Source organism: Tursiops truncatus (assembly GCF_011762595.2).
Source record: "Tursiops truncatus isolate mTurTru1 chromosome Y unlocalized genomic scaffold, mTurTru1.mat.Y SUPER_Y_unloc_1, whole genome shotgun sequence".
Lineage (NCBI taxonomy): Eukaryota > Metazoa > Chordata > Mammalia > Artiodactyla > Delphinidae > Tursiops > Tursiops truncatus.
In genome coordinates, this window is record NW_022983136.1 from 920,995 (window position 1) to 948,407 (window position 27,413).

A 27,413-nucleotide genomic window follows, 5' to 3' on the forward strand; every position below is an offset into this window, starting at 1 on the left:
CAGGCTACTGAGAGACAGCTGTGAATAAAGAAAACCATAGTCCAGTACTGTCATAGGGAAATGAATAAAGTGCTGTAAGAGCTAAGAGGAGGATACCTCACCTGCAGGTAAACGAACAGGAAATGCTTTCTGGAGGAAGTGATCCTTCAGCTAAGTTGTCAGTACTAAATACAGATTTGCCAGGCAGACAACGGAGAGAAGGACATTGCAGGCAGAAGGCACGACCCATGTAAATGCATGAAGGCCTAAGAGGACATGATAGTTTGGAGAACTAGGAGAGTCAGCTAAAGGTGGAGCTTAGGATCCATGGGTGAACAGAATGAAAAGGATGTCAGCAGCAGGTCAAAAGGATCAGAAAGTCAGGTATGGAGTTTGACCTTTAACAGAATGCCCCCCTCAGGGCTAAAGTTATTCCCTCCATTCTTACCAAATTCCTATTTGATTACTTGTTTACTGGTCTTTCCCATTGAACTATGGGCCCCTTAAGGTCTCAAACCCAGTGTCTTGTTCTTTAAATTTCCAGTGCCTAGGATTTAGGTAGCACATAACTAATGTGGAAAGGAAGGAACTTCTGTAAGGTCACACAGCTACTCAGTAGCAGACGTAGGACTCAAATATCAGTCTCCAGAGTGTTTGTAACTGTTTTACCACATTCCTCAGAGTTGGATATACAAGGAATTTAAATCTTTCATTTAATTCAGTCTTCATTGTACTGGAGTTTTTCCTTTCATGGCTTAATGAACTTCTTCATTCAGAAACAGGCTACTAGGGAGGCAAATTCAAATCTCAGAAATACTTAGTGAAGATAGTTTGAACACTAGGGATTAAGTCATTATTCCATATATAATTTTTGGCAAGTTACAGCCTGCTCTTGGCTTTACACTGTGCACAATATGACCTCATCTAGTGTTATTGCTGGCATTACAGGTACAAATATCAGTAGAACATTACTCGCTCAAGACAAAACAGCAGTAGACCAAAGAAGGTCTAAATTGCCAAGTGCCTCAATTCAGACAGGCCAGAAAAGGTCTACTATACCATTTCTCTCATGACTCACAAAATTTATCTAAGATAACAAATCTGTGTTGGTCCAAACATGACAAATGAACATCATTTCGATCAGAGAAGCACAACAGGAAATACTTGAAAGGTCATCTCATTTCTGTAGTTATGCATAGATTACTTAAAATTCTTTCTACTATTTTCCTGGACTTTAGTTTCTCCCCATTCCGACTCACTCTATATACTGTCGACCAGTTAGTCATCCTAGCTCTGCAACTTTGGGCAAGTTACCTAACTTCTCAGGGTCTCAGTTTCTTCATCTGCTAAATGAGGGGGCTGTGCTAGATTAGTGCTTTTTATACTGTGTTACTTAGAGCCCTCGAGTGCTTAGAGCCCTCAGAAGTGCTTTGGTGCCTTGTGTGCCACTGCACAAGTTGGGGAAAAGATGGGCTGAGTTGGAAGGCTTCTGTGTATCTACTTCAAACACAGCAGCCCTTTTAAAAACTATGGGCCTGTCTAAAATTTGGTTTGGAAAAAGAGTTCTGCTACTACAAAAAGTTTAAGTGACATTATACTTACAAGATTTCTAAGGGCCCTTCTGGTTCCCCTAAACTAGGATTTTTTTTTAAAATGTCTCATACACAACAGGGATTTAATGGGATAAAGTGTTTACACACAGAAACACAATAAATGACTCATTGTTATTATTACCTTTTTTCTAACCACTTTTTAGTCTTGGTATTATCTCAATAAGATGCAATGTAATACATAAATGATGATGTGAATATACGATATGCACTGTGAAAGTAACTGGCGATTCTCATGAAGACTGTCATTTTGAAAGCCATAGAAAAATGGCTTACAAAGTTCAAGACCAAATTCAAATTCTGCATATTTTTTTTTCTCTTAGGCAACAGTAAAACTATGTCTTAATCCAAGCAAATATGCAGGAACAAATTATCTTTAGTCTCACAAATACTGTTTTAGAAACAGCAGCCTCATCACACCCGCGCCTCAGAGCGTACGGCACTGCCCAGACCCGGATCGGCGACGAGTAGACACGCGAAAAGCAGCACCTAGGGTTTGCTTGTTTGTTCGCGCGTTGTGTGTCTGTAACAGATGCCTAATACTGGTAATAGACAGCCTGGTAAAATGAGTCTACGGAAACAGTTGCTAGGTTTATCTGACAGCCGCTTCTAGTAGTCGTCCGACGCCTAGGTAACAATGGAGCCACTGGACCAATGTTGCGCCCCGTCCGGTTTCGTTGCTGGCAGCCCCGCCCATTTGTCCCAGGGCCGGAAGTGAGGTCTTCGGTGTTCTTCCCTGCCCCAAGATGGCAACGGCCGAAGACGAGTTACTGCTGCCGCGGCTCCCCGAGCTGTTCGAAACCAGCAAGCAGCTTCTGGACGAAGTGGAAGTCGCGACTGAACCCACCGGCTCCCGCATCATCCAAGATAAGGTGCTCAAGGGATTGGACCTCCTGAAGAAGGCTGCCGAAATGTTATCGGAGCTCGACTTGTTCAGGTATGGGGAGAGGGTAGTATGACTGAGAACGTAGGTAATAATAGTTACCAAGGGCGGAACCGTTGATCATGGGTGCAGGAGACCTTTAAAACCCGGAGCCTTTCTTTCCTACCTCCCACTGCGACCTTGTGTACATTGTTTACATTCTCCACCTCTCTTCCGAGATAAGTATCACACGACTCTGCTCCCTAGTGTTGGCTATTTGCATAGGCATTGGGTGTGAGCGCACAGCCACTGTCAGTGAAGAAAACTGGCAGCTGTTCCCGGTGCCTCCTCCCTTTGTCCCACCCACACCCACACCCCAGCCCTTCCCTCCCCCAGGAAGACAGGGCCACAGTTTTAATGCCCAGCCAGACTTCACAGCCTTCTCTTTGCTCTTTCCAGCCGAAATGAAGATTTGGAAGAGATTGTCTCCAGCGATCTGAAGTACCTGATGGTGCCAGCATTTCAAGGAGCATTCGCCATGAAACAAGTCAACCCCAGCAAGCGTCTAGATAATTTGCAGTGGGCTCGAGAACGCTTTTTAAACTACTTAACTCAGTGCCAATACTATCATGTGGCAGAGTTTGAGCTGCCCAAAACCAAGACCAACTCCACTGAAAATAACACTGCTAATTCCTCCATGGCCTATCCTAGCCTCGTTGCTATGGCATCTCAGAGACAGGCTAAAATAGAGAGGTGGGTCATTTGAGGACTGCCCAATGGCAGTGCTGTTGGTGGGGAGGGGTGCATGTTTGTTTTTTTTTTCTGGGGGTGGGGTGGGAAACAATGGTGTGTGTCACTCTTTGGATTCTTATTTAGCATAGGCCCTGGTGAGAGCAAACTCCTGAGTTTCTCAAGAAACCACTGCCTTGGTTGAAATGATCATACCTAACTGTCAGATCCCTAGCACCTTATGGTTGCCAACAACAGCAATGTAGTTTAGCAGAGTGTCTCCCAGTCTCTCCCACATCACAGCACAGCAATACTCACATGGTACAGTGAGGTATCTCTGAAGGGCACAAATATCTTGTACCTATAGTCCATTTATGGTCAATTGATTGGGAAGCTCTGTTCTAACAATACTGGATGAGGTGTGTAACATCCTGAACTAATATTAGTACTGGCATACTTTATTATGTGACCTTGAACACCTTGCTTACTCTCTTAGTTTAGTTTTTTAAAAAGAGTGCTCACAGTGTTTAGGAGCTATGCTAGGCACTGGGGATTCAAACTAAGTATGGGTGTTTGTATGAATATGGGTGGTCTCTGCCTTGGAGGAGCATGCAGTGTGGTGAGGAATAGAGGCATAGAAACAGTATAAATTATAAAATGATGTGATAGGGAAATGCACAGCTTATCGGGAGAGCAGACAGGAGGGGCACCTAACCAAAGAGGGAGCAGGAGAGAGGAGAAGGCTCCCTGGACGAGGTGACTCCTGTGATGAGTTGTTTAAGGATGCATAGGAGTATCATCTAGAGGAAGAAGAAAGGAGGGCTTTAGCCAGCAGAGATAATAGCATTAGTAAAGCTACAGGGACATTAAAGACCACAGTGCTGGGGTGGGGAACAACCGTAAGCAATTAGGTGTTGCTAGGACACAAAGTGGGTGGTGAAGAAGGGGAAAGAATGGTGCTGAAGAATTTGTAGGGTTCACACCAAGGAGAGCTTGGAGTGCGAGGAAGGTGAAAGAATGACCTTGTTCCTGAGAACTTGGGAAGGGGGTTTGAATCCCAGCTCCAAAATTTAATCATTCTGATTTTGGGTAGGTTGCTTAATCCCTCAGTGCCTTAATTTCCCCAGATGTCAAATTGGATAATAATAGGTCCTATAAAATAGCAGAGAAAAAGCTCTTACCACATTGTCCGATACAGTAAGCGCTCAAAAGTCAGCTATTGTTGTATCTTTGTAACTGAGTACCGGTTGTGGAATGAGAGACCTGGGTTTGAGACCAGCTTTACTTATAAGACATTGAACTTTGGGTAACTTATGTAACCTGTCTGAGCCTCAGGTTTCCTCATATGTGAAGTCTAAGTAACAGTGGTACCTATCTCATAGGGTTAAGAGGCATTAATAAAATAAGCCACATAAAACAGCTAGCATAGTATGTGTTACATAGTAAATATTCTATAAATCTTACCTATTATTAGGCTATGCTAAAGAGCTTGAGATTTGTTTGTGACTAGGGATCCACCGGAGGTGGGTTTTTTTTTTTGTCTTAAAGGGTAGCAAGGTCATATTTGCATTTTAACTGGCATACTCTGGCAGCAGTTAGGAAGCATTCTGAGGGAGAAGATTAGATTCAGTTACGTCACAGAGGTGATGAGACCTTACTACTGCAATGGCAGAAGGGATGGAGGGGATATATTTATAGGGTTGAATCTGCAGAAAATGATCAATTGGTTGTGACAGGTAGGGTAGAAGGAAGCAGCAAGGAAGATGTCCATGTTTCTGATGTAGGTGGGTGGCTGTGGAACTCATTGAGATGGGGGAATAGAAGAGGAAGAACAGATAGGGGAGAGTATGAATTGTATATTGAGACATGTTGCATTTAAGGTGCCTAGGAGACATCCAAGTCAAGGTATCTGTAGCATGAAGCTCAGAGGAGAGGCCTGGTCTAGAGACCTGAAAATTGATTGATTCAGTTAACATATTTATTGAGCCTTTACTGTGTGCTAAGTAATGGAGACCCAGACAAAGTCCATGACCTCATGGAGCTCTTGTTTTGGTGGAGGAGACAGACAGTAAGCTAGTAAATAAAAATGTGATTTTAGGTGGTAAGGGCTTTAAAGAATAATAAAGTTAAGAGCTAGTGAGTGACAGAGAATGATTTTTGAGGAAATGGGATAGACTGATATGAAGTGGAATTCAGTATCATGTCCTTTGTAAGAAGGTAGGAAGCCCATTGGCATATAACAGTAGTTTAAACAGTGAGTTTGGTATCCAAATAATCGTAATATAGGAAGGTAGGAAGCCCATTGGCATATAACAGTAGTTTAAACAGTGAGTTTGGTATCCAAATAATCATAATATAACCCAAAAAAAGACTGTAAATGCACTAGAGAGATGCAAATGGTGTTGTGGACAAAGACCAGGGAGTGATCACATCTGGTTGGAGGGTTAAGGGAAAGGTTTCCGAATGTAGTTGCATTTGAGGTGAGACTAGAAGGATGGTTAAAAATGCAAATTATAGGTTAGCCTGAATGTAAAAGTAATAATACTCATTGTAGAAATTTGGAAAACAGAACATTTTTTTAAATTAAAAATAATTCTTCATCCTAGCACTCAGAGATGATCTTTGTTAACTATCTGATGTATTTCCTTCCAGATATATAGTTATTTTAGTTAATAAATTTGGAAGAATACCATAAATATAGATTTTTTAATCCTTTTTTTTTTAAACCTAACATCCTGTTTTGGTTTCCCAATGTCTTTTGACGCTGTGGTATTTAATAGTTAAATAGTATTCCAGCTTAACAGTCATATCATAATTATTTAAACTAATCTTTTATTGTCATGCTTAGCCTGTTTATGGGTTGATTTGTTGATTTGTTGTTATGAGGAAACATAACTGCATCTGTCACTGTTCCTGTAGGACAGATTTCTAGAAGGACCAGTGGCTAAATCAAAAGGTTTGAATATTTTGGCTCTTGATGGTAATTATATTGCTTTCCACAATAACAAAGTTTCAAAGTATGTCCCACTGCAACAGTATTGAATGGCAACACTTAGAAAACCCAGATGGGCAAGCAGGAAAGATACCACATTGTTTTGGTTTGCATTTCTTTGGTTAGAAAGCTTGATCTGTGAATTTGTTTTTTAATGCCTGACAGATGAGATACCAACACTATCTTTTCGCTAATGGCTCCCATATTTATATCACTAACCCAGACCTCTCCTGACTTTGAACACCATACCATATGTGGATGTTTCACAGACATCTTAAACTTAACATGCCCTAAATTGAACTGCTGGCTTTTTAATCCCCAAATGTGCCCCCACACTCATGTCTTTACCATCTCAATAAACAGACCACCACTCACCCAGGTATTAAGCCAGAAACGTGGGAGTTAGCTTCAGTTCCTCCCTTCTGAATTGCCACATCCAGTCCATCAACAAGGCCTGCAAGTTCTAGCTACAAAACGTACCTTATGTCCTTCTGTTTCTCTTTCTCCACTATCATACCTTCATCTAGGCCACCAGCATCTCGCACTTGAAATATCCAAAAAGACCTGGATGATCTGGCACCTGCCTCTCTCCAATCTCGTCGTATATCATACTCCTCTTGTTCACTAGACTGCTGCCGTAATAGCCTTCTTTCAGTTCTGAACAGATCCAGTTCTTTCCTTCTACAGAGTCTTTGTACATGTTGTTCTCTTTGCATGGAATGCTCTTTATTTATCTGTCTTTCTGGGCTTTGTCTTTCTCCCCTACTGGAATGTATACTTCATGAGAGCAGTAGCCATTTCTCTCCTGTTCTCTGTGGTATGTCTAGCACAGGGCTTGGTATATAGAAGGTGCTCAAAATATATTTATTCTTGACAAGCAGGGGGGAACAACATGAGCAAAAGCCCAAGGCAGGGTAGTTGGAGGTATGTACAGGAAATGGAGAATAGTCTGATTTGGCAGAAGCTAAGAGTAGTATGGTTGGAGGACTATAAGGAAGTGATGTGTATGGAACATTGAAAGGGAAGAGAAGAGCAGAAAGACAAGTTAACGTGTTATAATAGTACGTCAACTGGGAAGAAGTGATAAAAATGAAGTTACAACTATCAGATGTTATTTTTTTCTTACATCTTTATTAGAGTATGATTGCTTTACAATGGTGTGTTAGTTTCTACTTTATAACAAAGTGAATCAGTTATACATATACATATGTTCCCATATCTCTTCCCTCTTGCATCTTCCTCCCTCCCACCCTCCCTGTCCCACCCCTCTAGGGGGTCACAAAGCACTGAGCTGATCTCCCTGTGCTATGCGGCTGCTTCCCACTAGCTATCTATTTTATGTTTAGTAGTGTATATGTGTCCATGCCACTCTCTTACTTTGTCACAGCTCACCCTTCCCCCTCCCTGTGTCCTCAAGTCCATTCTCTAGTAGGTCTGTGTCTTTATTCCTGCCTTACCCCTAGGTTCTTCATGACATTTTTTTCCTTAAATTCCATATATATGTGTTAACATACGGTATTTGTCTTTCTCTTTCTGACTTACTTCACTCTGTATGACAGATGGGTAAAGAAGATGTGGCACATATATACAATGGAATATTACTCAGCCATAAAAAAAAACGAAATTGAGCTATTTGTAATTAGGTGGATAGACCTAGAGATATTACTTTTGCAAGAAGCATTTATATGATTAGAAAAGAAATTGTTCAAATCCTTGTTTAATTTCTGTAAGTCCTCTATCCCCCACCTCATGACTTTACACACTGAGGCCATCCTACATAAAACACCTGAATGGTATGTTCTCTCTCTCCCTCAAAACCTGTTTCTTCACATATCTTCTCTAATTCCCATCTTTGAGGCATAAGTCTTGATTAACTGTACCTACATTCTTTCAACAGAACTGGAGAAGTAGAAGCTGGGTAAGTAATGAGTCTAGTTTTAGGTTTACTGAATTTAGGTCCTGAAGTGACAACTGGACAGCCATGTCCATAGACAGATGGAAACGTGTAACTAAAACTTATCAGACTGTTTTGCTACTAGTGCTAAAAATTCAGGAGTGTCACTGGGTGTGGATAGTTTGCCAAGAAAAAACATGTAGAGAGAGAAAAAAGTCAAGGATAAAACCTTGGGGCAAATTAAGGGAGAAGGAAGAGGAAAGAAAGAGCAGAGGTAAGAGACTCAACAAGGTACAGGTAAAAGTACTTACAGAAGCATGGGGAAGAGAGAGGACAAATGTCATATCCTCTTTGAAGCTTCTCTCTACCTGTCTTCCCTCCCAAATACTGTAGCACTTAGTTTATGTTACTTACCAGGCCATAACAATCTGTTATTTTCTAGACTTGGAAGTTCTAAAGGTCAGAGACCTTGACTAATTTTATCCTTAGTATCCTAATTATATCATTATATCCTTGGTACCCAACCGGTAGTTGGATCATAGTAGGTATTTGAGGTATCTTTGGGAAGGACAGAGTAGTCATCAGAAAGATGGAAACAATAGAGTATAGCAGAAAAAACCTGGGCTTTGGAGCCAGGCCTGGGGTTACCAGTCCAATTTCTGCCACCTAGTAGATGGGTATCATCTGGCCTCCCTTAACGTCAGTTTTTCCCATCAGATAACAATATATTGCTGCTTACAAAGCACTTTCATGAATATTGTTTATTTGACCCTCTTAACAGCCCCATGAAGCAGATATTATCCCATTTTAGAAATAAGGAAATGGGCTCTGAGTACTGACTTGTCCAAAGTTACATGGCTGGTAAGTGACCAGGCTTTATTTTTGTTTTTGTTTTTTTGTGGTACGCGGGCCTCTCACTGTTGTGGCCTCTCCCGTTGCGGAGCACAGGCTCCAGACGCGCAGGCTCAGCGGCCATGGCTCACGGGCCCAGCCACTCCGCGGCATGTGGGATCTTCCCAGACTGGGGCACGAACCCGAGTCCCCTGCATCAGCAGGCGGACTCTCAACAACTGCGCCACCAGGGAAGCCCCGCAGGCTTTAGACTCAGGTCTTCAAATTCCCAGTTCTAGTGCTGTTTAGAAAAGAGAGAAAAGTGGTCATTTGAAAAGGCAGAACATGGATTGAGGGAAGGTGTTTCTAGGATAGGGGAAAGGCACCAGTAGAGTAAAAAATTGTAACTGCTAATGACAGGGAGGATGATTGAGTGAGGCTTGGAAGAATGTGGGTGGGGACAGGATTGATAGCCAAAGTGGAATGGTAAAGACATTAGCTGCTTAAAGGCAAGAGGAGAGGAGGAAAGGTGAAGCTATAGAGATTTTAAGTTAAAAAGGGAAATTGAATTTGTACATTGGCTGGCCATCTGGTGAGCATGATGGTGGCATGGAATCCACAAAAAAATGAGCAAAAAGATAGCTGAACAAGAGTGACCGTTCCACTGAGGTTTGATCATATGAATTTGTAGTTGACTCATTTGACACAAATTTGTAATTCGTTACCTCTCTTCAGCACCTTGGGAACAGAAAAGGGGAATGAATGATGAAAGTTGCCCAGAGTCAGAAGGGTGTCAGGCAGTGGGGAATTCTAGGGTGATAGGGAGTGTTTGCATGCAGCGGCTCACCATAGGAAATCTAGAACAGTGACAAAGGCCTAGGACAGTGGTTTACAATCTGTTCCTTCGAGCCCTAAGATTCCACCACAGTGCATGGGTAGGGGGCATGTTGGGAGCCCTCCTCTGATTTAACCAAGGTGGATTTTATCTTTTATTACTTTTTGGAGGTCCAAATAAGCTCTTACAAGAAGAAAGCGTTCTTCTGCTAAGACAGAAAGGTTTAAAAAACACTGGCCCCAAAGAATAGGAGTTCAGGAACTTAGAAGTCCCAAAGATGACTAGGAGCAAAGTCATAGAAGCAAAGGAAGTACAGAAGAAGGAAAGACCAGAGAATGTGACTAGACCACATGCATGCAGAGGATAGGAAAGGAAGCACAGGAACCTTATTCAAAGGCCCAATAGACTAACCAAGAATATACCCTGGATTACATACATTCTAAGGCCCTGATATGTGTGTGTGTGTGTGTGTGTGTATTTTTTCCTGACTTAGGTACATCCAGGAAAGAGGATGGGGGTAGGAGTGGCACCAGAGTTAAATGTTCTCAAGTGATATCTGTAATAGAATTCATGAAGTAGGAACTGACCTGTGTAGTGTTTGACTCAGAAGGCCACCTATGATGATGCTGTGACAGTTATTTGTAACATTACATAAAGTGCCCACTTATTGATTAAAAGGAGCAGAAGAGCCTAAAAGTTTTTATAATAAAGAATGTTTCCAGAGGGGAGGTTCTTGACTTTTTGTGGGTCGTGGACCTCCTTAACCTCTCCCCAGGGAGAAAAAAAAAGAAGAAGAAGAAGCATACACGTAGAATTCTATACAAAATTTCGGGGAGTTCAAGAACATCCCTCCCTCCAAACTCTGTCCGTGGACCTCAAGTTAAGAACTCTAGATTTGGGTGAACAAGCACAGAGGAGTGTCTGATTCTGGAGGTCTAAGTGTGGGGTTCCAGACATAGACATTTCAAGATACTTCTCTTGGAAGTCATGGAGTTTTCTCTTGACTCCTGTCTTTGCCTCAAGACCTTACATCCAATAAATCAACAAATACTGTTATATTTTAATTGCGTCCACATCTCACCACCTCCCTATTTCACGTCACTGTCTCTCACCTGGATTGTGGCAATATCCTCTTACAGATTTTCGTGCTCCACACTTGCCTCCCCCCATTGCCCACAGTCTACACACAACAGAGTAGTCCATTAAAAAAAAGTTCATTTCATGTATTCTACTTTAAAGCTTCCAGTGGCTTTCTCTTCTCAAAATATCATGACATTTGATATTTCATGTCTTCTTGGCCTACAGGTTCTACAAATTATGGTCCTGGCTATCTCTCTGACCTCACTTCCTATTATTCTTCACGCCATGCCAGCCACACTGACCTCCTTGCTATTTCTCAAACATGTCAGGCCAGCACTCTCCCACCCCAGGCGCTTCATATTTGCTTTTCTCCCTTAGAACACTGTTTCACATACTGGCATGGCTTCCATCCTTATTTCCTTGAAGTCTTTCCTCAAATGTCATCTCTTCAAAGAAGTCTCTCACCCCTACTTTTGCACCATCACTCTATCCACTTTACCTTGCTTTTTTTCCTTCTTCAGAGCACTTCACCACCACCTGACTCATCTATTTCTTTTTCTCTGTCTTCTCACACTAGAATGAAAGCTTTAAGAGAACAAGGACTTTCTTGTATGCACTGTTGTGTCTCAAGCACTGAGAACAGTACCTGTCACACAATAGGTACTCAGTAAATAGTCGTCCAGTGAGTGACAGATAACGTACTAGAAGGCATCTTGAAAAAGGCAGGCGGGGTGGATATGAGTCTTCAAATTATACTAGGATGAGTTAGAGGAGCTGGAAATGTTTTGCCCATAAGAAAAGAAGAGATGACCATTTTTTAGGCTGTTTCACAAGGAATTCCAGCATCAATGGCAGGTAAATGACCCCTAAGATTCTATGACTATTTGAATCTGTAATTCCCAAATGGACATTGTATATACTAAGCACCCAACCTAGTAAAGGTTGATGTCATAAAGTTGCTAAGGCACTCCCATCTCAAAATATGGGAAGAGTTGCTCAGATCAGGTTACTTCGATCTTTTTCTGGTTTCAGAATGTATTTCTCAGCTTCTGCTGATCGCTTCATTGCCTTGTAGTCTTAAGAGAACTGCCTTGGTGGCAAATTCTGAGATATAGAATCTGTATTTTTGCCTAAATGGAAATCGGTGTACCTGGTCATTTGTAAAGGTAAAATTGTATTGTGGCCTTCTTTTGAAGGAACACCTCTTTATTTTTAAGTTCATGGCTAATGTGTTTCTGTGGAACAGATACAAGCAGAAGAAGGAGGTGGAGAATAGGTTGTCTGCAATGAAATCTGCTGTGGAAAGTGGTCAGGCAGATGACGAGCATGTTCATGAATATTACCTCCTTCACCTTCGAAGGTGGATTGGTATCAGCCTAGAAGAGATTGAGAGCATTGACCAGGAGATAAAGATCTTGAGAGGAGAAGACTCTTCAAAAGAGGTAAGCCTGGTTGCTGCCTATATCGCTAAAAAAGCTACTGTCACAGATTTGAATCTTCTACAGGAGAGTAATCGAATTAAAATCCTTTTAAGTCTCCATAAAATCATTGTTCTTATTAAGATTAGTGGAGGAAGGCTGAAGGTTCACTAGGATAGCTTTCTTTCTAGCTTATAGTATTGTTCCCCAGTGTTTTCTAACCTGTAACACACTTCCAGTCTTTTGTAATTTTGTGACATGCTAGGAGGGAAAGAGCCTTCTCTGAAGTGAAAATTGGTTTGGGCTGTGAGCAGTCATGACTGCTGAAGGAAGGCATAGGGAGGTGGGCCTTGAAAACCTATGCGTGACTGTAATAAACAGGAAGAGGGATAGGATGGGAATGAAGAAGAAGTGTGTAACTGGAGAAAGAGAAAAGAGTAAAAAGAAGATAAAGCAAAAGACATGGAATGTGTTTAGATTGGGGGAGAAACCAGGATTTAACCTTACACAGTGATACACTCTCACACCTTAGGTCACCCAAGTATGAAACACAGCAAGGACATCTCTGTGCACAAAATATTGGGCATATTGGTAAAGAAAATTTGTTGTAACCCCACTTTGGCTGCCTCTGAAGATCATAACCGTGTTTTGGAGCTGCTACTTCAAAATATTAGGCTCTGCTGCCACTTATTTTTTGGTTCAGAATATAACATGAATTGAGTTGAATTTATCAGCTAGTTGCAGGCATTTAAGTCCTCAGAGAAACCTCTTGCTAATTTGATTTGCACTAATTAGCTCAGGAGCTTTTGCCTCAGGGTAACATCAACCTAGTTTCTCCTGTGAAAGGATCAAAGAATGAACAATTAGTATTCTAAAACCTTAAGGCCCCTTGGGCATATCTAGATGAGTGGTTCACAAGCATCCTGAGGCTGGACTCTTCTGGATCCTCCCATCTCCTTAGTTTTTTGTTTTTATGCCCTCTCATTTGGTATTGGGATTGGCTCTGGAAGTGATGGAGTTTAGAAGCAAGTGAACATCTTTTCTTTGATCTTTTCTTTGGTGTGCCCCTGGACAGCCAAGTTTCCTTGAAACATTTCTATACACCTATATATGAAAGATACTAACCCATTCTTCACCTCCTTGCATTTAGGAACATCCACTTCTAAAACACCCTAGGGAGCTCATGACAGTTAATAGCAAAATTACATTGGACAGGGTTTTAGCAGAAGGGTCTTCATAATTCAGCTTTAGCACTGAAGGCCAGGCTAAGGAAAGGGGCTTCAAATTCAGCTCAAGGGTTTTAGATGGAACATGGAAGAAGGCTTTGGAATCTTCCTCTTTGGAGGGGAGTATTTTAAAGTCAAGTAATTTTTCACTTGTGGTGAAATGGTTCCTGGGAGAGCTTTCTCTTCCTCCCTTTCCAGCAAGATACTTGGGCCACCTCAGGAGAGCTAACCAACCTCCACCATTAGTATTCTGCATATATATGTTAGAGACTGATAAGTAGGGCTCTTCAAGCACCTAAACACATAAGAGCCTGCATAGTGGGGTGGGCAGAATGATAAGTACACTTCTGATAATTAATTTCCTTTTTAGGTATCAACTTCTCACTCATCTCATCAGGACAGGCCTCCAATGAAACTGTTTGTTCCCACTCGGAACATGGTCCAAACCAAGTAGGTAGTATTAAAAAGTGGGTTGCCTTTGCAAGCCCCCTGCTTTTATGGTTCATTTACAGTGCATGAGTAACAGAAGGTAATGGCTTCACCTGGGGAGGCTGTTCTTTCATCAGAGGGATATTATCTCCTCTGATACTTTCTCTGTCTTCATCAGACATTTCCCTCACAAACTTGAGCTTAAAAATAGGCTAGAAAGGAAACCAACAAAAATTAATTAACTAATTAAAAACAGAAAAAAGAAAAGAATCTAAGGGAGAATTGTAGACCTTAAAATTGTTTCCCACTGTTTCCTTGAGCTACAGTTCTCAAAAGGACATGTTTGCCTATCTAGGTTTTAATTCTGAGTTTTGGGATGCTTTTCCATAGGGTGACAGAAGAGTCTTCTTCCTCTGTGTATCTTTTATACCCTCCAAGTATAAATACTCCTTCCCTCGTATCATCACTCCTCTATGGGGCGTTAGCCTCCAGGATTGCTTACTGGGAGATGATTCTGGGCTATGTATCTTCTCATGAAAGCTCTTGCCTTTAATTCTCCTTTTTTACATATCCTAACAGGAGTTTGCACAAATCCTCAGAAGATAGCTGGGTAGGGGAGCAAGGATGAAACAGACACAGACTTTATGACTAAAGAGAAGAGGCTTTTTAATAGAGCTATTTATGTTTACTTTTCTAAGTGCAGTGTGATTCTTGCAGAGTATTTGGAGCTGGTTATCCAGGTCTGGCATCTATGACAGTGAATGACTGGTATGACCAGCATCAGAAATTTGGAGCATTACCCGATCAGGGTATAGCCAAGAAAACATCAGGTATGGAGGGGTGGGAGGAGAGTAGTTATACTACTTCACTACTGGTCCCTAACTCTGGAGCAATTAAATTCAGACCAAGTATTGTTGCCCTTTAAAAGCAAAAGAAATCTGGACAAAGATTCTGAGTAATAGAACGGGTGGTTGCCACAGGAGAGGGAGGTTGGAGAGGGGAGATAGGTGAAGGGGATTAAGAGCTATACACCTCTAGTTATAAAATAAAGCCATGGGGGTGTAATATACAGCATAAGAAATGTGGTCAATAATATTATGATAACTTTGTGTAGGGACAGATAGTTACCAGATTTATGGTGGTGATCATTTCATAATATATGCAAATGTCAAACCACTGTAATGCACCTGAAACTAACATATTGTACATCAACTATATTTTGATTTTTTTTTAATTGGTTGAGATTAATAGATTGGCAATGACAGGAGAAAGCGTTGGTTAACTTGAAATAAGCCAATCTGGGGAAAAAAAAAAAAAGATTGGTAGAAAATGAAGAGCCTCAATGACCTGTGGAACAATGTAAAAATGTCTACCATATGTACAATTGGAATACCAGTAGGAGAGAAGAAAGAGAGAGAAGGGGCCATTAAAAAAAATTGAAGAAATGATGGCTGAAATATTCCCCAAATCTGTGAAACGCAAATTTTCAAATTTAGAAATATCAGTAAGCCCTAACTAAGCAGGTTTTAAATACAGTGAAAACCAAGCATAGGCACGTCGTAGTCAAACTGCCGAAAACAAAAGAAAAAGAGAATCTTGAAAGCAGCCAGAGATAAAGTACATATTACACACAGAAGAACAATGATATGAATTGTTGTCACCTTCCCATTTGAAACAGTGAGTCCCAGAGATAGTAAAGCAATGCCTCAATTAAACACTCCAGTTTTATTTATTTATTTATTTAACTTTTCATTACGTTGGGTCTTCATTGCTGGGCGCGGGCTTTCTCTAGTTGCATCGAGCGGGGGCTGCTCTTTGTTGCGGTGTGTGGGCTTCTCGTTGCGGTGGCTTCTCATTGCGGAGCACAGGCTCTAGGTGCTTGGGCTTCAGTATTTGTGGCACAGGGGCTTAGTTGCTCTGTGGCACGTGATATCTTCCCGGACCAGGGCTCAAACCCATGTCCCCTGCGTTGACAGGCAGATTCTTAACCAGTGCGCCACCAGGCAAGTCCCTAAACACCCCAATTTAAAAATGAGTAGAAGACCTTAGACACCTCACTGAAGAAGATTATATAGATGGGAAATAAGCATATGAAGAGATGCCCAATATCATGTGTCATTAGGGAATTGCAAGTTAAAACAACAGTGATCCCACTACACCCCTATAAGAATGGCCAAAATCCAAAATACTGACAACACTAAATGCTAGCATGGATAATGGAGCAACAGGAACTGTCATTCATTGTTGGTGGGAATATAAAATGGTACAGACACTTTGGAAGACAGTTTGTCAGAATTAAACATTCTCTTACCATACTATCAAGCAGTCATGCTCCTTGGTATTTACCAAAATGAGTTGAAGTTAGGTCCACACAAAAATTGTACACAAATGTTTTTAGCAGCTTTATTCATAATTGCCAACATTTTGAAGCAACCAAGATGCCCTCAGTAGGCAAATGGATAAACTGTGGTACATATAGACAATGGAATAATATTCATTGCTAAAAACGAATGAGCTATCAAGACATAGAAAGACATGGAGGAACCTTAACTGCATATTACTAAGTGAAAGAAGCTAATCTGAAAAGGCTACCTACTGTATGATTCCAGCTACATGACATTCTGGAAAAGGCAAAACTATGGAGAGAGTAAAAGGGTCAGTGGTTGCCAGGGATTAGAGGAAAAGGAAGGACGAATAGGCAAAACCCAGCGGATTTTGGGGGCAGGTAGACTATTCAGTATGATGCCGTAATGGTGAATATATGTCATTATACATTTGCCCAAATCCATAGAATGTACAACACCAAGAGTGAACCCTAATGTAAACTGTGGACTTTGCATGATGATGATGCATCAATTTAGGTTCATTGATTATAACAAATGTACCACTGTGGCTCAATGTTGTTAGTGGGGGGAGGCTGTGTCGGTGTGGGGCAGGGGTATATAGGAATGCTATGTACTTTTCATTCAGTTTTACTGTATATCTAAAACTGCTCTAAAGCTAAGGCCTTTTTAAAAAAATAATGTAAAGAGAGAAAGCTATAAAGTCAATGGAGAAATTAAAAGGGAGAAAGGCAAGAAAGAATGGAGAAACAAAAAACAGATGAGATAAACAGAAAACCAATAGCAGAATGGTAAATCCCAATTCAGCCATGTCAGTAATTATGTTAAATATAAATGGAGTAAACCTTCAAATTAGAAATCAGAGATTGATTACCAGACTCAACCACATGCTGTCTATAAGAGGTGCATTTTATTTGTTTTTTAATTAAAGTATAGTTGATTTACAATATTAGTTTCAGGTGTACAGCAAAATGATTCAGTATTTTTGTAAATTATGCTCCATTATAAGTTATTACAAGATAATGAGTATCCCTGTGCTATACAATATATCCTTGTTGATTATCTATATTATACGTAGTAGTTTGTATCTGTTAATCCCATACCCCTAATTTGTCCCTCCCCAGTTTCCTTTGCCCCCTTAGGTAGCCGCAAGTTTGTTTTCTATATCTGTGAGTCTGCTTCTGTTTTTCATATCCGTTCATTTGTATTACTTTTTAGATTCCACATATACATAATATCATACAGTATTTGTCTTTCTCTGTCTGACTTATTTCACTAAGCATAATACCCTCTAGGTCCATCCATGTTGCTGCAAATTGCAGAATTTCATTCTTTTTTATGGCTGAGTAATAGCCCATTCTCTGTGTGTATGTATGTGTACATATATATGTATACCACATTGTCTTTATCCATTCGTCTGTTGATGGGCACTTGGGTTGCTTCCATCTCTTGGCTATTGTAAATAGTGCTGCTATAAACATCAGGGTGCATGTGTCTTTTCAAATTAGTGTTTTCATTTTTTCTAGATATATACCTAGGAATGGAATTGCTGGATGATATGGTAGTTCTATTTGTAGGTTTTTGAGGAACCTCCATACTGTTTTCCATAGTGGCTGCACCAATTTACATTCTTACCAACAGCGTACGAGGGTTCCCTTTTCTTCACATCCTCTCCAGCATTTGTTATTTGTAGACTTTTTGATGATAGCCATTCTGACAGGTGTGAGGTAATACTTAATTGTGGTTTTGATTTGCATTTTTTCTAATAATTATTGATGTTGCGCATCTTTTCACATGCCTGTTAGCCATCTGTATGTCTTTGGAAAACTGTCTCTTCAGGTCTTCTGCCCATTTATTGGGTTGTTTGTTTTTTTGATGATGAATTGTATGAACTGTTCATAATATTTGGGGTAGTAATCCTTATGGGTCACATCAGTTGTAAATATTTGCTCCCAGTGTATAAGTTTAATTATGTCCCATTTGTTTAGTTTTGCTTTTACTTCTTTTGCCTTAGGAGAGAGAGCCAAAAAAAATATTGCTACGATTATGTCAGAGTGTTCTGCCTATATTCTCTTCTAGGAGTTTTATGGTTTTAGGTCTTATATTTAGGTCTCCTAATCCATTTTGAGTTCATTTTTGTATATGGTGTGAGGGAATGTTCTAATCTCATTGTTTTACATGTAGCAGTCCAATTTTCCCAGCACCATTTATCAAAGAGACTGTCTTTTCTTCATTATATATTCTTGCCTCTTTTTTCATAGATTAATTGACCATAGCCTATTTCTGGGCTCTCTATTCTGTTCCATTAGTCTGTGTGTCTGTTTTCAAGCCAGTACCATGCTGTTTTGATTACTGTAGCTTTGTAGTATAGTCTGAAGTCTGGGAGCATTATACCTCTGGCTTTGCTCTTTTTCCTCAAGATTGCTTTGGCAATTCAGGATCTTTTGTGGTTCCATATGAATTTTAGGGTTATTTGTTCTAGGCCTGTGGAAAAATATCATGCATCTTTTGATAGGTATTGCATTAAATCTGTAAATTGCTTTGGACAGCATGGCCATTTTAATAACATTAATTCTTCTAATCCAAGAGCACAGGATATCTTTCCATTTCTTTGTATCATCTTTAGTTTCCTGCATAAATGTTTTATAGTTTTAGAGTATAGGTCTTTCACCTTAGTTAAGTTTATTCCTAGGTATTGTATTCTATTTGATGCAGTTTTAAGCAGGATATTTTTTTACTTTCTCTTTCTGATATTTTATTGTTAGTGTATAGAAATGCAACAGATTTCTGTATATTGATCTTGTATCCTGCAACCTTGCTAAATTCATTTATTCTAATAGTTTTTGGGTGGAGACTTTAGGGTTTTCTGGATATAGTACCAAGTCATCTGCAAATAATGACAGTTTTACCTCTTCCCTTCCGATTTGGATGCCTTTTATTTCTTCCTTATCTGATTGCTGTGACTAGGACTTCTAATACTGTGTTGAATAGAAGTGGCGAGAATGGGCATCGTTGTCTTGTTCCAGAATTTAGCAGGAAGGCTTTCAGCTTTTCACCATTAAGTATGACATTGGCTGTGGGTTTGTCCTAATTGGCCTTTATTATGTTGAGATATGTTTCCTCGATACCCACTTTCAGAGTTTTTATTATTAATGGATGTTGAATTTTGTCACATTGGTTTTTCTGCATCTATTGAGACGATCATGTGATTTTTATCCTTCCTTTTGATAATGTGGTGTATCACACTGATTAATTTGCATATATTGAATCACCCTTGTGACCCTAGAATAAATTCAGCTTGATCGTGGTATATGATCCTTTTTATATATTTTTAGATTTGGTTTGCTAATATTTTGTTGAGGATTTTTGCATTTATATTCATCAAATATACTGGCCTGTAATTTCCTTTTTTTGTAGTGCCACACTGTGTCATGGAGTGAGCAGGGCCAGAACATTCAGCTTGGGCTGGGGTACACATGCAGCAAAGTAGCTGTGGGAGACCCAGCAGCTCTGCTGCCATAAGAAGTCTGGGCTGCTTCTGGGGTGCCTCTTGAGTAAATTCCAGCAATGGTCACCACTGCTGCTGCATCTGGGCTCCACCCCAGGGCCAGGTCACCTCTCCATCTCAAGGTCAAGTCTTTTCCCAGGTCCTGGCCACCCTAGATCCAGTGCCATGCATATGGCATGAAGTGAGCAGGGCTAGAACATTCTTTCAGCTCTGGCTGGAGAGCACAGCATGGCTGTTGCATGAAACCAGTAGCCTAGGGCAGCAGGCTACTGGTTTCCCTACCCTACCTGAGGGCAATCTACCCACGCAGTACTCATGAGTGGAACCCAGGCTTCTCTATGGACTTCTGTGTATCTTTCTTACAACCTTGGTTGTACAGGAGTCTTTCTGCCAATTTCCAGTTAGTTTTCAGTGAGAATTGTTCCACACATTGATATATTTTTGATGTGTTCGTGGGGAGAGGTGACCTCCACCTCTTCTTACACCACCCTCTTGATCTCCTGTCAAGAGATGCATTTAAATATAAAGGTACAGATTGGTGGAACGTAGAAAGATTTTCTAAATATACCATGCTAACAGTAAACATAAGAAAGCTGCAGTAGCTATGTAATGTCAGATAAAGTAGACTTCAAGACAAAAGGTGTTACTGGACTTTCAAAAGGACTTTTAGTGCTGATAAAAAGGGCAATTTATCTGGAAGACATACCAATCATAAACATGTTTGTGACTAATAACAACCTTCAAATCACATGAAGAAAAAATTGACAGAATTAATGGAGAAATAGATGAATCTACAGCCATAGTTAGAGATTTTCATACTTCTCTTTCAGTAACTAAAAGAATTTCTGGACAGAAAATCAGTAAGGACATAAAAGATCTGGAGAAAATTCACAGCCACCTTAACCTGTTTGACATTTATAGAAAAATATATCCAGTAGCTGCAAAATACACCTTTTTTCAAATGCACATTGTACGTTTACTAACTTAGACCATATTCTGGGCCACCAAATAAGTGTCCATAAACTTTCTTTTTTTAATTAAGTAATTTATTTTTAAAATTAATTAATTTGGCTGCATTGGGTCTTAGTTGTGGCACATGGGATCTTCATCGTGGCACGTGAGATCTTTCGTTGCGGCCTGTGGGCCCTTCATTGCAGTGTGTGGGCTTCTCTCTAGTTGTGGCGCATGGGCACTAGAGCGCACAGGCTCAGGAGTTGTGGCACACAGGCTTAGTTGCCCCATGGCAGGTGGGTTCTTATTTCCCCAACCAGGGATCGAACTCTTGTCCTCTGCACTGGAAGGCGGATTCTTAACCACTGGACCACCAGGGAAGTCCCTCCATAAACTTTGAAAGATTGAAATTGCACTATGCTCTCTGACCACAATCTAATTCAGTTAGCAATCAATGACATATAGGAATTCACTAAATATTTTAAAATTAAATAAGATACTTATAAATAACCCATCAGTCAAAGAAGAAATCACAAAGAAAATTAAGAAGTATTTTTAACTGAATAATATTGAAATACATTAAAACTTGTGGGATATAACTAAAGCAGTGCTGAGAGGGAAATGTATAACTTTAAGTAGTTATATGAGAAAAAAGAAAGGTAAAATCAGTTACTAAGGTACTAACTTAAGACGTCGGAGAAAACGAGAACAAAATTAGCTTAAAGTATATGGAAGAAAGGAAACAATAAAGATTGAGAACCTTGAGGGGGGTTGGTGGTCGTAGTGTTGCACAAGAGTCAAACATATGTATACCCTCATGACCTGGCAGTTTCACTCCCAGGTATATACCTAAGGGGAATGAGACCATATTTCCTCAAAGGCCTTGTACAAGAATGCTCATAGCAGCATTATTTGTAATACCCCAAACTGAACACTACTTAAATGCCCATACATAGTAGAATGGATAAATACATTTTGGCATATTCACACAGTGAAATACTATTTAGCAATAAGGTTAAATAGACTATAGTTCTTATAAGTAACAAATATAGCTAAATTTTACAAACATAATTTGAATAAAAAGAAGTCAGGCACAAAAGAGCATAAAGTTCAGACATGGCTGAAACTTGTATATGCCAGTTAAAAGCCAGTATGGTGCTCACCCTTAGTGGGAGATCAAGAATGGAACTGGATCTGAGGGGGACTTCTGAAGAGTTAGTAATGTTTTGTATCTTAATCTGGGTACTGATTACATGGATGTGTTCAGATGTGAAAATTGATTGAGCTATACTGTGTATATTTTTCTGCATGTATGTTATATTTCAGTAAAAAGACAAAAGAAAAAATTCATGGATAATATTTACAGCAAAACTAAGTGACAGTGTATCCCCATGAAACTCAAAATAAAAACAGTTAAGGGCAAATCATTCATAGCCACAAGATCAACAAGGAATGGACATCTGTGTAGGAGAAAGCACAAGGAGTTGACAGACCATGTGAAAGACCTGACAAATGGGAGAATTCCAAAACAGCAAACAGGTATTCACTAAAAAGCGTGGCATTCTGACAAGCGTGAGGTGGTATCTCATTGCATTTGAGGTGGTTTTGATTTACATTTCCCTTATGATTAGTGATGTTGAGTACCTTTTCATGTGCCTGTTGGCCATCTCTATGTCTTCTTTGGAAAAATGTCTATTCAAGTCTTCTGCCCATTTCTTATTCAGATTGTTTGTACTGAGTTGTATGAGTTCTTTATATATTTTGGATATTAACCCCTTAACAGACATGTTATTTGCAAATATCTTCTCCCATTCAGTTAAGTTGCCTTTTTGTTTTGCTGATGGTTCCCTTTGCTGTGCAAAAATTTTTTAGCTTCATATGATTCCATTTGTTTATTTTTGGTTTTGTTGCTGTTGCCTGAGGAGACAGATGAAAAAAAATATTGCTAAAACCAATTTCAAAGAGCATACTGCCTGTGTTTCCTTCTAGAAGTTTTATGGTTTCAGGTCTTACATTTAAGTCTTTAATTATTTTGAGTTTATTTTTGTAAATGATGTGAGAAAATGGTCTAGTTGCATTCTTTTACTTGTAGCTATCCAGTTTTCCCAACACCACTAAGCCATTAAAAAGAATGAAATCTTGCAATCTGTGACAGCATGGATGGACCTGGAGGGTATTATGCTAAGTGAATAAGTCAGACAGAGAAAGATAAAACAAATGAGTCCTAAAAAACCCAGAAACAGACTCATAGATATAGAGAACAAATTAGTGGTTGAGAGAATGGGAGGATGGGTGAAATAGGTGAAGGGGATTAAGAGATACAAATTACCAGTTATAAAATAAATAAGTCACAGGGATATAATGCAGAGCACAGGGAATATAATCAATAATATTATAATAACTTTGTATGGCACATAATTGACACAAATATAGAATCACTATGTTGTACATCTGAAACAAATATTATATTGTAAGTCAACTATACTTCAGTTAAACATTTTTAATGAAAAAAATAAAAGTGTGGCAGTTCAGTGTAAGAACATTAGTTGAAATGGGAGGGGTTTTGCCCTCCAGTAAAAACTGAATGAATACAAGGAACCTGTGGTCAGAAGGTCTGAAAGGGATGGAGCAGGCTAACCCTTAATGAACTCTTGAAAATGAGCCACCAGATCTCCTGACTCATACACCGTCCCACACTGAGGAGAAATTGCTGATAATAAAATTCAGATTGAGCAGAACAGGGACAATAAAGAATAAGGAAAGAAAAGGTCTAGATAAGAATGGAAGACAGGACCAGAACCAAGAACTCTAATCAAGCAAGTCATCGTATTCCTTTAACATATATAAAAACAGCAGAAAGGGAGCCTCTGTGAAGTTAGAAAGCCACCCTGAACCATACTTTCTAAAAGCTCAGGAAAGCTTAGCACACATAAGAATGAGCAACAGATTGTGATGATGGTTCCACAGTTCTGAATATACTAAAAACTACTGAATTGTACATTTTAAATGTGTGAATTTTATGGTATGTGAAAAATATCTCAATAAAGCTGTGAGAAAAATGAATGGAAAATTAATCAAGGTCAGATCCCACAGAAAATTATCATAAGGAGAAAAAGAAGAGAATCAAAAGCATTCCATGTTGCTTATCTTTTTTAAGTATAGTAGTTTGTTAATCCCATACTCCTAATTTGTCCCTCCCTCCCTCCCTCCCTCCCTCCCTCCCTCTCTCCCTCTCTCTCTGCTTTGATAATGATAAATTTGTTTTCTATGTCTGTGGGTCAGTTTCTGTTTTGTATATAGATTCGTGTTATTTTTTAGATTCCACATGTAAGTGATATAAAGGATGTAAACTGAAAAAACAAATATATATAACTGAATCACTTTGCTGTACACCTGAAACTAACACAGTATTGTAAATCAACTATACTTCAACTAAAAAAAAAGAGAAAAAGGCGGGGGGGAAACATTCCAGAAAGACACACTCAAAAAACAACAAATTTAAAATATACTGTTTAAAAATAAATTGGAAGACATTAACAAAATTAAATAAGACATGGAAGAACAATACAAAGCAGGATTAGAAAAACTCTGAAATGTAGTGACAACTTGGGGGAAGTAAGTAGAAAGAATCACTTGACAAATGAAGGCTGAGGGACTTCCCTAGTGGTCAGTGGTTAAGAATCTGCCTTCCAATGCAGAGGATGAGAGTTCAATCCCTGGTCAGGGAACTAAGATCCCATATGCCATGGGGCAACTAAGCCCTTGCACTCTAGAGCCCATGAGCCACAACTAGAGAGCCCGTGTGCCGCAACAGAGAGTCTGCATGCCACAACTAAAATCCAATGCAGCCAAGTAAATTAAAATAGAAAAGAAAAGAGAAAGGAAGGCTGGGACTTCCCTGGTGGTCCGGTGGTTAAGACTCCATGCTTCCATTGCAGGGAGCGCAGGTTCGATCCCTGGTTAGGGAATTAAGAGCCCACATGCCATGTGGTATGGCCAAAAAATAAAAATAAAAAAAAATAGAGATGAAGCCTAAGGCAGAACACTCTTTGACATAAATTGTAGCAATATTTTTATGGATCTGTCTCCTCAGACAGAGGAAACAAAAGCAAAAATAAACAAATGGGACCTAATTAAACTTAAAACTTTTGCACAGCAAAGGAAACCATCAACAAAATGAAAAGACAACCTACAGAATGGGAGAAAATGTTTTGCAAATTATACGCCCAATAAGGGGTTAATATCCAAAGTATATAGATAGCTCATATAACTCAATATAAAAAAAACTTAAAAATGGGCAGACGACCTGAGTAGACATCTTTCCAAAGAAGATATACAGATGGCCAACAGGAACATGAAAATATGCTACTCATCAACATTGCTAATGATCAGAGAAATGCAAATCAAAACCATAATGAGATATCACCTCACACATGTCAGAATGGCTATCATCAAGAAGTCTACAAATAACAAATGTTGGCAAGGATATATAGAAATGGGAACCCTACTACGCTGTTGGTGGGAATATAAATTGGTGTAACTACTATGGAAGGCAGTGTGGCAGTTTGTCAAAAAATTAAAATAGAACTACCATATGATCCAGCAATTCTACCCCTGGGTTTTTATCCAAAGATAATGGAAACACTAACTAAAAAAGATGCTGCACCCCAATGTTCATAGCAGCATTGCTTACATTAGCCAGTATATGGAAGCAACCAAAGGTGTCCATCAGTAGATGAATAGATATGGAAGATGTGGTGTGTGTATATATATGTGTATATATATATATATATATATATATATATACACACACACACACACACACACACACACACACACAGTGGAGTATTAACCCTAAAAAGAGTGAAACTCTGCCATTTTCAACAACATGGATGGCCCCTAGAGGGTATTAATGCTTAGTGAAATAAGTCAGAGAAAGACAAATACTGTATGATATCACTTATATGTGGACTCTAAAAAATAATCTAATAAAAAATATAACAGAACCAGACTCACAGATATAGAGGACAACCTAGTGGACACCAGTGAGGAGAGAAAAGGGAGGGAAGGGCAAGATGGTAGGGGATTAAGAGGTACCAGCTACTATGTATAAAATGAATAAGCTACAAAGATACATTGTACAGCACAGGGAATATAGCCAATTTTTTTTAACATCTTTATTGGAGTATAACTGCTTTACAATGGAGTATTAGTTTCTGCTTTATAACAAAGTGAATCAGCTATACATATATCCCCATATCTCTTCCCTCTTGCGTCTCCCTCCCTCCCACCCTCCCTATCCCACCCCTCTGGGTGGTCACAAAGCACCGAGCTGATCTCCCTGTGCTATGCGGCTGCTTCCCACTAGCTACTGGTTTTACATTTGGTAGTGTATATATGTCCATGCCACTCTCACTTTGTCCCAGCTTACCCTTCCCCCTCCCCATGTCCTCAAGTTCATTCTATAGTAGGTCTGTGTCTTTATTGCCATCCTGCCCCTAGGCTCATCATGACCTTTTTTTTTTTTTTACATTCCATATATATGTGTTAGCATATGGTATTTGTTTTTCTCTTTCTGACTTACTTCACTCTGTATGACAGACTCTAGGTCCATCCACCTCACTACAAATAACTCAATTCCCTTTCTTTTTATGGCTGAGTAATATTCCATTGTATATATGTACCACATCTTCTTTATCTATTTGCCTATCAATGGGCATTTAGGTTGCTTCCATAACCTGGCTGTTGTAAATAGAGCTGCAATGAACACTGTGGAACGTGACTCTTTGAATTATGGTTTTCTTACGGTATATGCCCAGTAGTGGGATTGCTGGGTCGTATGGTAGTTCTATTTTTAGTTTTTTAAGGAACCTCCATACCGTTCTCCATAGTGGCTGTATCAATTTATATTCCCACCAATAGTGCAAGAGGGTTCCCTTTTCTCCACACCCTCTCCAGCATTTGTTGTTTATAGATTTTCTGATGATGCCCACTGTAACTGGTGGGAGGTGATACCTCACTGTAGTTTTGATTTGCATTTCTCTAATAATTAGTGATGTTGAGCAGCTTTTCATGTGATTCTTGGCCATCTGTATGTCTTCTTTGGAGAAATGTCTATTTAAGTCTTCTCATTTTTGGATTGGGTTGTTTTTTTTTTAATATTGAGTTGCATGAGCTGTTTATATATTTTGGAAATTAATCCTTTGTCCATTGATTCGTTTGCAAATATTTTCTTCCATTCTGAGGGTTGTCTTTTCATCTTGTTTGTAGTTTCCTTTGCTGTGCAAAAGCTTTGAAGTTTCATTAGGTTCCATTTGTTTATTTTTGTGTTTATTTCCATTTCTCTAGGAGGTGGGTTAAAAAGGATCTTGCTGTGATTTATGTCATAGAGTATTCTGCCTATGCTTTCCTCTAAGAGTTTTATAGTGTCTGGCCTTACATTTAGGTCTCTAATCCATTCTGAGTTTATTTTTGTGTATGGTGTTTAGGAGTGTTCTAATTTCATTCTTTTATATGTAGCTGTCCAGTTTTTCCAGCACCACTTATTGAAGAGGCTGTCTTTTCTCCATTGTGTATTCTTGCCTCCTTTATCAAAAATAAGGTCACCTATGTGCATGGGTTTATCTCTGGGCTTTCTATTCTGTTCCATTGATCTGTATTTCTGTGTTTGTGCCAGTCTTGATTACTGTAGCTTTATAGTCTAAACTGAAGTCCAGGAGCCTGATTC

The 27,413-nt window shown here is 39.5% G+C and overlaps 1 protein-coding gene across 6 annotated transcripts in view; it reads left to right on the forward strand.

The window, feature by feature from the left end:
• The first annotated feature begins 2,312 nt into the window (after positions 1–2,312).
• LOC117310592 (immunoglobulin-binding protein 1-like) overlaps positions 2,313–27,413 on the forward strand; it is a 35,965-nt gene continuing 10,864 nt past the window's right edge. The window contains exons 1-5 of one of the 6 annotated variants that reach the window (XM_073799770.1): positions 2,313–2,526; positions 2,911–3,204; positions 12,173–12,254; positions 13,827–13,906; positions 14,603–14,715. In XM_073799770.1, coding sequence (XP_073655871.1) covers positions 2,336–2,526; positions 2,911–3,204; positions 12,173–12,254; positions 13,827–13,906; positions 14,603–14,715 — 760 coding nt within the window. In that variant the 5' untranslated portion in view covers positions 2,313–2,335. Of the gene's footprint in view, positions 2,527–2,910; positions 3,205–12,058; positions 12,255–13,826; positions 13,907–14,602; positions 14,716–27,413 lie in introns of all 6 variants that reach the window. The other 5 variants (XM_073799769.1, XM_033850304.2, XM_033850309.2 and 2 more) reach the window with 5 other exon arrangements.